General features: G+C 37.6%; 1 protein-coding gene across 3 annotated transcripts; it reads left to right on the top strand.

The window, feature by feature from the left end:
- The first annotated feature begins 941 nt into the window (after positions 1 to 941).
- GPX7 (glutathione peroxidase 7) lies at positions 942 to 11,548 on the top strand. Of its 3 annotated transcripts, none has more exons than XM_065842811.2 (3): positions 942 to 1,189; positions 6,637 to 6,898; positions 6,998 to 7,136. In XM_065842811.2, the coding sequence occupies exons 1-3, from the start codon at positions 950 to 952 to the stop codon at positions 7,102 to 7,104; spliced, it is 609 nt and encodes a 202-aa protein (XP_065698883.2). In that variant the 5' UTR covers positions 942 to 949; the 3' UTR covers positions 7,105 to 7,136. The 3 variants fall into 3 exon arrangements, with proteins under 3 accessions (XP_065698883.2, XP_065698882.2, XP_071666332.1); XM_065842810.2 differs by lacking the exon at positions 6,998 to 7,136 and adding an exon at positions 8,729 to 11,548 and having other exon boundaries at positions 950 to 1,189; XM_071810231.1 differs by lacking the exons at positions 942 to 1,189; positions 6,998 to 7,136 and adding exons at positions 1,212 to 1,488; positions 8,729 to 11,548.
- The last annotated feature ends 4,509 nt before the right edge of the window (positions 11,549 to 16,057 follow it).

The raw sequence follows: 16,057 nt of genomic DNA, 5'->3' as shown, positions 1-16,057 counted from the left end.
ATATGCCTTAGATATGCTACTTAATTGTTTTCTGTAAATCACTACGTTTTGCTTTTCTTTGGCAAGAATTATCAGAATCATAGGCATGGAGGGCCAGTTTCTCAGTCCAAGAAGAAATCAATGACCATCAAATGCTTTCTATTGCTGTTACTTTATATATACAAACCCTTTTCTTCCAGCAGGTGTAGCAGCAAATTGTACAAATGGCTATTTTTTTTGTGCAGACAACCCAAGAATGCCAACAGTGCACAGAAGAAGTGGCTTGGCTCTGCTTATCTGAAAGCTTTGGTACCAAATTCAGTTCCTGATGCTTAATGCGTCTTTCTTGCTTAAAAACCCTTTGGTAATGTGGTTTCTCCTGGATCGCACTGTGAAGACCAGTGGTCTGGCCACTCACTTCTCGCCAGCCAGGTGCATGCAAGGTGAGTTTCCTGAAGGCCGAGCTTGTGTTGCTCCATTTCACACAATACTGTGCACGGCGTGTTTGTAACTCTGTTTTTTCTGACCGTACACTGTGAGACTTGTTCAGAGCACTTGCACCAGTAACCACTAGCAACCAAGCCACTGATATCCTTTGACATTACACTGTAGTTTCTAGATGCTATAGTTAGTATACTAAAAAAAGGCACTTGCAAATCCATCAAAAATCACAAGAATCCCTTATTTTCCTAGGGCATAGTTAAAGCAGATCTCTAAATCTGACTGCTGTCCCACAGCCACATGCAGTACTACTGGTTTTGAGCCAACTAGCACTTTCATTCGTCCTGTACCCATAAATGCCTTACTTAATACCCCACTACCACTACGAAATACTCCATTGTAGACTATCTGAATTCTCCATAAATACATCGTCCTGCTATGGCCACAGCTCCCAAGCCCTTGCAGGAGCAGGACTGTTGCAAAAGCTCGGTTTGCAGCAGTCCTTTCTTTGCGGCAGCGCTTTCCTATCATGACAAGTGGCTCCGCAGCAGGGCGGTGCAGCATGCTAGATCCTGAGGGCAGTGTGGAGCACCAGCCTTCCTCTGCCTTTCCCAAAGTTTTCCTCATCCCTCTAGCCATGCTCCTTGCGATCGCTGCATTCCTGCTCTTAGCGTTTTCTGCTACGCAGCAGAAAGAGCCTGATTTTTACACTTTCAAAGTTGTAAACATCAGGGGCAAACTAGTCTCCCTGGAGAAGTACAGGGGCTCGGTAAGTCTGCGCGGAGATGGGCAGCTCTGGCCCGGACTCACTAATCAGCCGGTCCACGCATGTCTGTAAAAACCCGAGTGGGGGTGGCAAGATTGTACATTAACTTGGTGCCGGCGTGCCCCTAGATTTGGGTTCGCAGCTCTTCTTCCTGCATGCTGCCTTTGGGACCGTTCTGCAGCTTTTTGCGCTCAGTAGAACGTTCGCGGTCTCGCCTCTGCTCTTGTGAGGGCTGCTGCCTGCAGACGTGGCAGGGACGGACGGACAGACTACTTTGCCTTCAGCGGGATGAACTGCCCTGGGTAGCAGCTGTTATACATTATATAATGTATATATATACACAAATGTACTCTATAATATATTTGAAGCTTAGGAAGTTTGTACCTTTGTGTAACTTACTTTTGGAGCTTATTTCTGTCTTGTAACTGCATGGCTTTTAGTAAATTATTTTTGCCTAAATTCCATTCCATTGTTATGTTCTGCATGAAAAAAAAAAAAAAAAAATCAGTGGCTAATGGAGTTAACAGATTTCACCATAATTAGTAAAAAAGCAAGAGACATGATGAAATAATTAATATCAGTGTAGAGTGAAATTGTAGCAACATCATGCTACTCCCTTTTGTCACTTTTTAGTGTGCCAGACCAATGTGCAGAAGGGCATAATAGACATATATATTTTTTTATGGTGTCTTTTAAATTTAATTTACATATTAAGGAGTTCAAGGCAGAGCCTTCCTTCCCATTTTAAGAACTATTTCCTTGAACATAACGTTTTAAATTTTTTATTTTCAGTGGTTTGACCATCTGGGAAAGATTGTCAGTAGTGGTGGAAGAGTGCAAAGGGAAGTTAGCACACAGGGGGCATAATACTATAAGCTCTTATAGCCACGTTCACAGCTTAGAGAAGCTAAAATCAACGTAAAGCCCACAACTGCTCCTCTTAGCACTCAAGTAACACATCTTGTGTGATACAGCCAGGCAGTCCAACAGTTTATCTGCTGCCTAAAAAGGCAGGCACCACTTTTTGTTTTCACCCTTATTCTACTGCTTTGTGTTTCCACCTTCCTTTTCCCCCTGTCCAGGTACCTTACTGAGGTGCCTGAGCTCACTAGCCCAGGGCATCAAGCCAGAGAAGGCCCATGGGAGGAGATGTATGTTGTCCTGAGCTCAGTAGAAAGGGATTCTGATAGTTTTGGACCAAATGAGAGGTCTGAATCTTTTCTGATCAAACTCCTCCTCCCCCCCGTTCACAATTCAGGTAGAGCAGAACTGGTCCAATGCACACTCAAATATCTACATTGGAAAAACCATGGAACCTATTTAATATTAAGCAATATGTACCGTTTTGTTTCATTGTGGGTTTTGTTTTTTGTTTGTTTGTTTGTTTTTAAGTATTCCTTCCAAAGCCTGTCAATAAATCTTTTTACTGGGGCATATTTTGTCTGCAGGTCATCTGCAAATCTGTCTGAATAAGCAAATATCACTTGTAGCTTCTCCACCTCAGGGCCAGAATCCACATGGAAAGGAATAAAAGGGAAACTCTGCAAAATTACCCTGCAGAGAGCTGTGGGTGTTCATCCCCTCCGGAACAAGCCGCAGAGCCTGCTCTGGTATTTCATAAACATGCCAGGTTAGGGGGGTGTGTCTGTATCTCTGGTGGGGCTCCAATTTCCTCAAGATGTGACTGGTTTCATGGGGTACCTTGGAAAAGGTGATACCATCAGTGAATGTTGCTCCTTGATCTCTGCGAGGCCATATGAAATAGTTTACTCCAAAAAAAGTGATGACCACCTTCTGTAAGGAACAAAAAGATTTGCATTCAGAGAGCCTATTAATGGTCAGGCTAGCTGCTGTTTGATAATGTATGTGCACAATTTTGAAGGAAATTTTAGCAATAAACCACATCCCATTCTGTTGTCATGTTGCTAGAACTCAGTATCAAGGTAGGCAAAGCTTAATTAAAACTCCCATTTATTTCTTAAAATAAACCTACTTAAATCTGCATTGAGATAAGTAATGTTAAGATGTAAGTTTATCATAGTATTTTTAAGCTATTAAAAGAAAGCAAATACTATGTACGTGCTGCTGGTATTTTAAAGAAAGTGAGTCAGTCATTAGCCCCTGGAACAATAGTCTGCTAATTACTAAACCAGCTTTTAACAGCCTTAAGCTTCCTGGCAGATTTTCTTCAATTCAGTCACTCAACTAATTTAGTTAAATAACTACTTAGTTTGTAGTCAAGAAAGTAACTGGGAATTAGAAAAGATTCAAAGCTTCCAGAGTTTACAAATATATATATATATATATATATATAAAGCCTGCTTCTTCTAAAAACATGAGCTATGCTAAGTACAATCAGTGCAATGAATTACCTGCAGAAACTTTCTCCAATAACTCATTATTGATATAAATTATTGGGTATTCAGATGATTGACATAATTTCTCTTAGTAAAGAAAAAAGTAAGACTGATAGTTCATTTTCCATTCAAGTGTATCCTGATACAGATCAAAAGTACCCTCCATTATACAGTAAATAAGAAATGTACTAAACATTCTGAAATAACAAAAATGAAAAAAAATTAAGGAACAATTTTTTTTTTCCCGAAATAAATTTGCACAGACATAACCTACCTTCCACTTTAATGAAAGTGTCAAAAATATGTGAGGGAGTACTCCCCTTTTATGGGGGCATAAGAAATTATATTGCCATAATGCTAAAAACTTGGCATAAGTGCTACAAAATCAGGTGTGCTATTACATCTGCCTGAAAGCAGAGAAAGCGAGGACTATTGTGACTGAAAAAGAGAGTGGCAGAAGTTAAATAGATCAAAAAGCTGTGTGTACTACTGTGTTGCACAAGGCCATCATTTTACACTTCTTCCAGGCTAGCACACTGATGTTGATCCTTCTACATAAAAAATAAAGGGCAGTGATGTGTGGTCGGAAAAGAATCAACAGGATCCAAATAAGATTAGTTTTCAATCTATTCTATCTACCTAATTCAATATTGTATTATCTCTATCAGGTACGCTGTAAGAGACAGTATTCTTACCAAAAATAGTAACTATCTGGGAGTCAGAACTCCCAAGGGTCAGCTGTTCCCCACTGTGGTTATACCTATGTAGATGTAACAGTACCTGCCTACCCACCTACAACACAGCTAAGTACAGTGTGCTGAGCTGTAATTAAGCAATGTAAGTGCAGCGCTTTGGAAATCTTGAACCAAAGGTACTATAATAATAGAAAAGCATTAGGCATTGTAACAATGTAAAGTATTATTTTACTATTGAAAGTAATGCTAGGCACTTTGTATCACAGCTCTCTCTAATTTGAGAATGTAGTATTACTGAATGGGTATAAATACAGAGGATAGCCACTTAATTACCGCAGAAAGTATTGCAATTTTTTTTCCATTAAGGTAACAATTCTGAGTTGGTGTAATCTGACACTTGTGGCTGGTTCTTCCATCAGTCAGATGAAGCCAGTTAAGAAACTCTAGGTCTAAAAACCAAGAGAATCTACTGTCTCTGCTAAAAGATCCACAGTGACTTGAAGCTGACAGCAGATTCATAAATCTCCCCAGGGTTGTTTTCCTCAAGGATGTACCCTGCTGTAAACACTAAGTAAACTATAAACTATTTTTGCAATGTTAAATACATTAGTTCATTACTAGAATGCATGGGTTTTCTTAGCAAAGGGAAGGAAGGAGTAGTATTAAGAGATTAGAGAATGGCTAATTCAGCTTAAATTATTTTTGTAAGACCCAGGATGAATTGTTTGCACTGCACACTAGGTGGTGTACTTGACCTGCATGCTTAGAGCTTAGAGTCAGTCAAGAGGCATACTGAACTTAATTTAAATCATTAAGAGTTGTAATAAGTGCAGCCTCTTCATAAGAACAGAGAGTGACTGTTATTTATCATAAATAAAGACTCCCACAAAAAATCACCACATTTAACCACTTGTGTTGCCCAATTCTAGAAAGATAACTTAGTAAAGATTTTTTAAAAATAATTTTAAACATTGCTTATGAAATTACAGTAGATCTTCCAAGTTTTTAATTATATGTGTTAGTTATACTTTAAGGAGGTTGGCACTATTAAATTATGGAGTTCAGTAATAGGGGGCATTTTTCTGAGCAAGAAAGAAGAGCATAATGTTTCTGCCATTCTCAGAAATGCTGTGTGTAGTTTCCTCCTGTTTTGTGAGAGAACATTTGGAAGGTTGCAGGATTTGCAGTGTGAGCTCTCGGGCCTTTTACCACCATGCTGAGTAATCACTGGTTTTCAACAGCTGAAAATTAAAATTGTTGTTTCTTTTTGAGTGAATTCTTTCAAGCCCTCCTAACTTCAAAATTGCATAAAAGTTATAAAAGCTTGATTGTTTTCATTGGCAAGTCATCTTTCATATCTGTTATAATATGAACATAATACCTACACAACCTTATTTCCCCTAAACTCCCAATGATAAATTCTTACATTACTGATCTGGGATAAAGTACCAACAGATGTGAATATGGTAAGTTATATGAATACTTCTGTATCATGAGAATGCTGAGTCTTAAACTATATTTTTAAAACTCTCTAGAATTTTTTATAAAAGAACTACGTGTGACTTCAACACTTAGTGTCACAATATACTTCAATGACACTAAACTACAGTTGTCACTATGCTTGGCAAATACAGATTATCTGAAAAACAACAAAACTGCCAATAGTTATTTTTTATGTTCACTATTAAAGTTCTATTTGAAATGCTGACAGTCTGCAAAAGGAATACATCATAAAATTACCTGTTGTTTCTCAAAAACATATGTAACTATATGTCATACCTTTGGATGTTTTAGGAGACTGAATTTAAAACTTCAGGGAGAGCTTGTAAATGTCGTGTGAATGAATGTGATGCTTTGGGAATTAGCTAGATGGCTCCAGATCATATTTCATATGCAAGTATACAGGTGTCACTTTGATTTTATTCTGTTGACACACTACACCACAAAGGAGATTACATCAACTTCTCCTTTATAAGATTATCTACATTCTGTATAAGGAAAGATGCCACTGAACAGATACTTCACTACAGATAAATGAACTACCAAAATATATTAATTTGCAAGTTTCTTCCATGGAACTCGGTATACTTTAGCTGGATGGTCATTTCTTAAATGTGCTTAGAAACTATCCAAAAGGCAGAACAGAACAACATAGATTCTCTGTAAACTGAGAATTATGATTGCTTAGCAGTTTATCAATTAACTTCATGGTTGCCGAATGGGAATACATAAAAGGAATACTAAATATTCCCATTGTGAACAGAACTCAATGTAATTTCAAACATAAGTGTTCACAGTTCTCTAGACATTCTAATTTTTTAAAAATAATCTGCATCCCACCCTACCTGTTGGAAAACTGACATCTGCAGTGCATTTTTTAATCTCTCTTTTTCTTCAGGTGTCACTAGTTGTCAATGTTGCAAGTGAGTGTGGGTACACAGATAGCCACTACAAGGCCTTACAACAGTTACAGAGAGACTTCGGCCCGTATCACTTCAATGTGCTGGCGTTCCCGTGCAATCAGTTTGGGCAGCAAGAACCAGACACCGACAAAGAAATCGAGAGTTTTGCGCGAAAGACTTATGGTGCCTCCTTTCCTATGTTCAGCAAAATTACGGTCAGCGGAGCCGGCGCGATTCCTGCCTTCAAATACTTAATTGGTGAGTAATCTGGAACACTGGAGGGTTGTTTCCCAGTGTTCCATTTCTCTGACACAGAATGCCATTTGTCATAAAAAAGATATCTATGACCGTTCACAGACTCATCGCACAGAATTGTCAAGCTCAAGGAGTTCAGAAGTCACCTAGTCCATCCTCCGGCACAAGGCAGGATTTCTCTCTGTGTCACTCCTCACAGATTTGTCTAACCTTCTAAAATTATCTCCAGGGATGAAGGCAGTACAATGCTTACAGAGTAACAAATGCTCTGTAAGCACTAGTCTAATAAACCTCTGTGTGGAATACAGGTCTTGCAATATTCTCCTGTGTGCATACAATACCCAGTCTTCATTTTTCCACTTTGCAGTCTCATAAGTACTTCTCCTGTGACACAATTGCTGCAGGTTGGATTTATAAGATTCGTCTCAAGAGCTTTAAGATAAATGTAAGCGAAGCACCTACATAATTTACTTCAACAATGAAGAAGGGAAACCAGGCACTACGAGATGTTCCTCATTCCTTGCCAAGCACTGGAATAGCCGTGCTGTACAGCTCCTCCAGTTCTAAGCTGCATTATAGCTGGCACTGAGACCTGAAGAAATCTTGCTGGTTCTTAGCGTGCAGCTGAAAAAATACACTGTAAGGCAGGATATTGTCTAGCAAGGCACTACTTTCTTTATCAAGACACTACATTTCATGCACTGAACAAATGCTCTAAATACCATTTTATGACATGGTATCACCTGAGCTGGATTCTGCAAGGACTCTGTTGTTTCTTCTCTCCAGCACCACAGTGTTCTCCTACACACCACTGAATTTAAAGGAGTGTTGGTAGTGTTATTTTGGGGTACCCCAAGCACACCTCCTCCCAGGTGTCTGCAATGGATCTTTCTGCTCGCCAAACTTACCTTAAATCCTCTTGACATCCTTCCGTTTCTGTTTGCCCAGTGGGGTTGTTACTGCAGACCTGTCACACAGAACTTGCAAAACTTCTGAGTCCCTCTTGGTCCACACAAAGGGAGGCTGCTGGAGGCAGCATATTCACACAGCATAATGACAAGATAGTCAACAGTGTAAGTCTGGGTGTGTCTTATGAGACTTTGAAATATCTTCTGAGTCTTTATGAGATTTTGCCCAACGTATAATAATAGGAAAAGGTGCTGATTTGTTTGTAGCATCTGTAGTTGTATTAGTGGGATGAGGCTCCAGGTCGAATTGAAAATCCTGAAAATTTTGTTAGTCATGTAGCAGAATACCAGAGTATAAGAATGTGACTCATGTAAAATGAGTGTGTGGTCATGGAAAGAATAACTGTAGTAGATGAGGATTAGGAAGAAACCTGCTGGAACAAATTACTTTGTTATTTCTTCATGTAGCATTTCTGGAAACGTTCTTCTGAAGCACATGATACTGGGTGCTTGTGGAGGAAAAATTCTGGATAAGCAAGCAAATAGTCCTGGTACAGCTATATTGTTATGCCAAATTCCATTTTCCTATCAATGTTCAACTGTTTCAGATTTATCTGTATAGCAGACACACACACACACACACACACACACACACATGCACACTTTAACACCGATCATATTGCTTTGTCCTGTCTGTCTGGAGGGTGACTGTTTCCATTAGTCTCCAAGGGCTTCTGTCTAGTTAAAGCTCCTTGTCTGTCAGAAAATTAATCTTATTCAGTCTGAACTCCCTCTTAATTTTACACTCCTTCCTCTGAGAAGGTAATCATCAAACTGACATGAACAAATGTCAGGAATTGGATAACATGGTTTTCTTTTCTAAGTTTCCACATGTTTTTTTTCTTTTTTTTTCCCCTCCCTGTAGAATCTACAGGAGAAGAACCAACCTGGAACTTCTGGAAATACCTGGTGGACCCCAATGGGAAAGTAGTAAAGGCCTGGGACTCCACTGCCCCTGTTGAAGAAATAAGACCTTATGTTACAGAACTTGTAAGGAAAATCATCCTGAAGAAGAAAGATGAATTATGACTTTCCAAAATCCCAGCATTCCAGTTACAGCTTTATTGATAATTAGAGCTGGAGTTTTTCTTTACACATTCCAAAAGAGAGAATACAGGGAAGTGAAATCATGATCTATATAAATCATCCTAAGAATGTAGAAAACAGAAAATTATCATGGTCAAAGTAATTTATTTTTTTTTCTCCAACTGAAATAAATTTGACCTTCCTGGGAAAGAAGAACTCATCAGCAATTGTTTCTTTCCCAATTCAAATTATTAATTGTTGGTAACACTACAAATTCGGTTCAGGAATCTGTAGGAAGAAGGCTCAGAATAATGAGAATTTCCCAACTGGGATCTCACTGACATCTACAATGCTGTTGTCATATTTTGTTTGCAAACTGAATAAAAAAATAAAGAGTAGAAAGTGCATGATTGAATTAAGGCATGTGCTCGGGAGAGGGCCAAAACATAACTTCACACCAGGCAGACTTACATATACATCTTTAGTTACCAAGGCCAAATATACTTAATTTCATCTGCCTAGGAAGTCAATTAAGAAGGACATGGGGAAAAGACATCTATAAAACTTCAATGAAAGAAATGTGAAGACAAAGTCTGTGAAAATTCTCCAAAAACTATGAGACGATTTTCTGTATCTTTTCACCCAGTAAAGATTATCAGTGACATATAAATAGCCATTTGAACATCTGTAAGACTACAGCCTATAAGAAAAGACTATTTATTTCTTCTATTAGCATTTTGCCTTACAAGAATTACTCTCTCCTCATACAATTGATGTCAATTCTATTTTAAAATTTTTAACCCCATCTGATTTTGCTGCGTGTGCAGACAAAATCAGAGTATCAACATTTTTCCATTAAAATAATTTTTTAAATGTTTAATTGTTGCATAATGCTTCATTGTTTAATACTACATTAGTGGTACAAATGTTTAATGGCATCTTTTTCAAATGTAGCACTCATACATCTGCCCAGATTTCAGACTGCAGAACTTCTTAGCTCATACTAAAATAATAACACTAACAATTACAGCCTCATTGTTCTTTGACAGAAATCCTTTGAAAATTTTGTCAGCAAGAACTCTTTTTATCTGAACAAAAACACAATGTACAGGTCCCCTGCTCTTTACCCCAGAATGTTTAAGAAGAATCTAGTCTCGTCCAATTGCAGTATTATTGATGAGTGAAAGCTCTTTTTGTGCTTCGCAATGCCTTTAAAAGCAGCACAAACAACATTTGTCTGTATAGGATGAACCTGTTCCGATTGATCACTGCCATTGTGTCTCTTTAGACTACCAGAATTTCTCTAATAGAGAATGTGAGATCATATCTATGCAAATCCATAGTTATGTTTGAAGTTGGACATGTATAAATCAAATAGAGAGGGCTTAAGGTGTCTTTCAAAGCATGGTCTGGGCTCATCCAGGCTTCAGTTATAAAACAGAAACATACTTTCTAAGGAAAAAAAATTAAGCTCTGCAGCACTTGCTGTAGAGTTCACTTTTCTCACCATCTGAGGAGGAAAATACAGGCATATGCACTGCCATGAGCACGAATTGCCTGCACTCTCAAGTTACGCTTCAAGTAAGAAGTAGCTGATACAGTTTGGAACATACTCATTAGTATTAGTATGACCTGAATGTTCACGTGCCCTGTGTGTTCCGAAGATTCTTCGGTTGCAAACTGTCTTCTCATTTCCTTCTGCTTTCTACCTTCTTACCTGATCTTTCTTTTTGCTCTTGTACTTCTGTTACTGCCCTTCAGGGTCTTTCTGCAAATCGTAAAGTACCTCTAGCTCCTACTTCCTTAGACCACTCCATAGGATGAATCCAAGGTTTCAGGAGACAGCAGCTGTTCAGGCATGGGAAATAGAATGTACTCTAGGATCGACACTTTTATTTCCAATAGTTCTTCAGTATTCTTCTTTCCCCTCTTGTTTCGCAAAGCCGGAAGACTTGCCATTGATTTCAACTGGAGCCTGTTTGATACTGAAGAGCTATAGTGGCAGTGATGAGTTGGAAAAAGTTAATGGTCAGGTCAATTAAGGCTTATTTGTACACTTGGGTGCTGACAACTATATGGACAAATATTGTTTGTGCTACTTTAAAAAGCATTACAAAGAAAAAAAAAATCTTTCACTTGTCAATAGTTTTGCAATTGGACAAGACTAGATTCTTAAACATTCTGGGGTTAAGAGCAGGGGACCTGCACATTGTGTTTTTGTTCAGATAAAAAGAGTTCTTGCTGACATCCTTTCAAAGGATTTCTGTCAAAGAACAATGAGGCTGTAATTGTTAGTGTTATTATTTTAGTATGAGCTAAGAAGTTCTGCAGTCTGAAGCATGAGCAGATGTCTGAGTGCTATGAATAACTTAATACTGATAACTGTTAGAGTTGGTGTTCTTACCAGTTTGGCAATTTAAAGGGAACTAAGGTAAGTATTACATATGCGAGTTCTGAAACAACAATACATTGGAACAGGTACATGATTTTAAGCACATAACTATTCTCTCTGAAGTTAACAGAAACATTTTCATGATTAAATTAAGCATGTGGCATGTATTCCATCTTTTGTTGCACTGGAATCAGTCTGTAGAACAAATGCTTTGGTCCTTTAATCAAAGTTACAGAGGAAAAGTAAATATTCTTAGTTGTCGATTAACTCATATCTAGTCATGGTATGCTTCATGATTTTCTGCTCAGAAAAACTGCAAAGTAAATTGCACTGGGTTGAATTTGTCTGTTGAAACTATATAGAGGGCATACAGAGATCAGAAATTACTTTCTTGGCTCATGAGTTACAATACTCATTGGATAGAGATCTTCCCTACACCAAGTCCTGAAAACTGTAAAACACCTCTGAATATAGAGCACGAGATTATTTTCTTTGCAGTTTGTCTCCTTTGCAGAGAATATATTAGTGTGCATTAACAGATGAGCACATTTATGGATGGTGAGTGATTCTGTTGATCATTTAAGACTCCATCTCTTACAATACACAACTTTGAAGGCGTAAATTCTTGGCATGTTGATTTAAATGCTAAACTAAGCACCTAGATGCATGATAGTATGGAGGCATGTGCCCCCTGTGGCACACCAGCGGGAAAAGAAATATTTTTAAAGTTTAATGATCAGTTCAAAATTAGACAGGAACCTTCTAATCTTTCAAAATTTTGTCTCATAAACAATGTAAAATCAGACCCACATATATCCAAAGCTCTGCTTTGAAATGGAATATGCTACATTGAAATAGAACAATTAAATGGAGCAATACAGAGAGGTTTAACCCCTTTTGGTTTTTTGCACTGTAAGAACAAAACCAAATAGCCCAGTTATCCTTACAGCCACCTCTGGTATTTTAGTTACATGCTAGGGACATTTCACTCAAGTTTCTATTCTGAAACCTTAGTAGCAACCCAGACATAATTTCTCTCTACTGGATGGTACCCAGTTTATAATTTCAAATACATTGTTATGTGCTTCAAGAAATTGCTAACCATGGTCAGTATTTTCAGAAGACTGGACATCCCTTTGATAAGCAAAACAAATTTTATGCTAACTTCAATTATTAGATCAATCAAATATGTCCTATACACATGTAAATTTTTACTGCAGCTACTTGGACAGCCACATGAAATTACCTCTGATTCATTCACAGAGTTGAGTAAGCAGAGAAATCAGGTAGTCTGTGACATGATTAACAGACCCTGGAGTAAAAACATCACTGACAAAACGAAAAGGAATTTACAAACCATTTATGGATGAAATACTGAAAGCACTGAGAACTAACCTGAACCATATAAAAGTTCCATAGCAGAGACATACACAGAGCAGAAGGAAATATCTGAGCTGTATTGGAACATCATCACAGAGGTGACTGATCTAATGCTACACAGCCAGCTCCTCGACCTGGCAGCTCACAAATAGTGATGTTCACAATACGGGATGAGAAACAATAGAACTCAGCCACATCTTTTATGCCAACTCTGCAGCAGCTGGGCATGGGCAACAGTGGGTGCCTGTCTGTGCTTTGTCTGACCTTTTCCAGCTGTCTCCACACAGGAGCTGAAGTCAGCCCCGAGGAACTTTCCATTCTTAGCCTAGAAAACCTGATCCAAGCTGTCAATCCACAGGCCTAAGAGATAAGGCATGCTGCTTTATCTCAAAGCATTGCATGATACTTGCTCAGCAAGATGATCTTCTAAAGTAATTTCAGAAAATAAGAAGAGTTGAAAGATCATTGCATTTTAAGTGAGCAGGCTTGTATTCTGGAAGGCAAGCACAGACATAAACTTTTTGAGACAATTCAGCTTATGTAGGTTCTTTTCTTCCACTCAAACAGAAATAACAGCATCCACAGAGTCAGGGACAGATTCTTTCCTAAGCACTAATTGATGAAACGAGAATAATAAAAGGAAATAATAGTATTCTAGAACAATAGAAAAGACTGAAGTACAATTTCTTGAAGAACGAACTTCTGTAACACCTGATCTATAAAAGCAGTTCCGTGGAACACTTCCCTGTTAGACAGAAATTGCAGAAATCATAGCTTCAGGGAGCTGGAGTTTTAGTTTTCTAAAGTGAAAGATGCAGTTAGAAAGCTATTATTGCATTACATAAAATAGTCCTCTGTCTTTTTGTTGCCCTTTCCCTGAAGGCATTGCTGTTTCATCATAATTAAATGCTTTCATCTAAATTATATGATAAGCCATTATATTTTTATTTATCGAGCAAATAAATCTGACTATGATAAATAAAAAAACAGCTGCAGATGCAAATGTCTGTAACCCACAGATTGTTTATCTATCCTTTAAAAAAAGGGCACAATAGTCAAACTGTTCTTGTGATTAAAGAGCTCGCTGAATTCTCAGTTTAAATTACAAGTAAGATTCTCTAACCCTTAATTAGAGTCACGCCACTCATTCTGATTTGTCACTACTTATATAGATGCAAAATACTAGTTATTTTATTACTGGTACTTTACCATCCTCTGGAGAGACCAGTAATCACTACAGATAGGTAGGGAAATGTTTTCCTGTCATACAAGCATTTTATATTTGAAGTCTGCTCTTCCAAATCTGTTCGGAGTACAAATATTTTTAGTTTTCAAACAAAAGTAACCCCCAAACCATCACTCAGGTTAAGCTGAAACATTTTGTTTGGATACAATTGATAAGAAATGTTTTAAAGCTGATATTCAAATTTTAAAACTTTAAAAAGATAAATAAAATATTAAAAGAGACAATAATGTCAAACCAAGAAATAGACTCTATGTGCCAATACAGAGAGCTTTGATCATTTTAAAACTTAAAAAGTGATATTATGAATTTTGTCAAACCAGATATTTTTCCACAAGTTTCAGCTTATGGAACAGTTTGGTTAAAAAGTAAGACAATTTCTAATAATGAAATGTTCTTTTGCAAAAGATTTGCTAGCTTCAGAGGCTGCCAATCTATTCTGCTCATAGCTATACTGAAATCAACAGGAATAAATCATTGAGTAAAACTACCAGATCGAGTCACTGAATTATATTAATCATTTGGTTTTATTGAATAGCAGGAATTGCAGATGCCACTTCTAGTTGCTAACTGCATGTATAGTAAATGTGTTTGTCAAGCCCAAGACCGGTAACCAAGAATTCATTGAAACAATTCCAGTAAACCAAAATATTTCAAAGAACTGAGTTAAAAAATCAAGTAATATGAATAAATAACATGATATAGTTTTGGGGTTTTTTCTTTTTTGTTTGTTCGAGGATTTAAGAAGTTAAGAGAACAGCCAGCTGGTTGGGAAAAACCTTTCCCAAGTTTCAGGTGTGAAGTTGTAGGCAATTAAAAGGTATAATTGCATGTGCAGATATGACATTCAGGGTAAATTATTTCAATGCCAGAGGAAGAGTACAGAGCAGAGCCATTATTTGTTACCAATTACTAACAAAAAGCTGTATAAGTGGATGTATAATCATTTATCATCTATCAGGAGATTTCTCTGCCCTGTGGTCTGATCTGGTCTGATTTAGTTCTCTGTCAATTCTACCTGGCAATTAGAAAAGTTCATTGCTTTTCCAGCCTTTTGCCTCTGATAATTTCTTTTGATTCTTTTCCTGATGTCTCTTTCTGACACAAGTTGAAAGCCTCACTCCACAAAGTATCACCATACCTATTAAAATGTATTCTTAAAATATCTGTTAGTACATCAAAACACAATAGATCAAAGGAGAAAAAGGGATCCAGTGGAAGGTGCAATAATTTGAACCCATTTCTGTTTTCCCTTTCTTCTGGTTTAGTTCATAATCAGTGTTGATTTTCTCACTTTCTCTATTAATAATAGGACAACAAAGGATAAAAGAGATGTTAAGATCCTTCTGTTGGCATGTTTTGAAGGGGGAATCCTGTCTTCACACAGGATGGAAGAATATCATTCCAGTTTGCTTGCAGGAGCACTGGTAATAGATTTTAGCACAATGGACTACACTTACTTGGTGGAATCATTCTGACATGGCTCTCAAAGAATGCTCTGGCCATGTTTTTGTGCCATAAAACTCAGGAAATGAGCCTCACCCTCTACCTCTGCTTCTGGTAGAAAAAACATTGCTCTGATGTAGGTGAATTCAGTTGGCCAGGATCAAGGTAAAAAAAATTCTCTGGAGTCTGTCCTAAGATATGTTCTTCTTAAATTCTGTACCTGATACATGAGCTCCATAACTGCTACTGATTACAGTATCAAAGAATATAAATGATCCAAGTTTACTGTGCACTCCTGTCTTACAGTGAATACCCATCTCTGTTTATTTTATATACTTCAAAAGGTCATTTCTAAGCACTTTAATATTTATTAACAATCCCCCTGAAGAATCCTTGCTTAAAATATTATCTACTGGGCTGAAATGCACCTGGTCGTTCCAAATAAGCTATACTCTGAACTTCTTGTTGGAGGCTTGTTGCTTTATCAAAACACATAATTTTCTTCTTCCTTCTGAAAGCATTATTTGTGCACTAAAACACTGCATGTGAAAAAGCTGCTGCAGACTTCTGCATCATGTGGTATCCAGACTGGTTACTATCAGCACTGGACTTTGTTTCTCGCATTGTAAACGTCTCCTTTCTCATACTGAGCATGTGGATTAATCAGTCTATAATGCCATTTTCCTCTCATTTAATAGAGTTGATAA

The sequence above is a fragment of the Patagioenas fasciata genome, chromosome 6, assembly GCF_037038585.1.
Source record: "Patagioenas fasciata isolate bPatFas1 chromosome 6, bPatFas1.hap1, whole genome shotgun sequence".
In the NCBI taxonomy this organism is placed as follows: Eukaryota; Metazoa; Chordata; class Aves; order Columbiformes; family Columbidae; genus Patagioenas; species Patagioenas fasciata.
The sequence above is the reverse complement of the archived record's forward strand: the minus strand, read 5'-3'. Positions and strand labels throughout refer to the sequence as shown.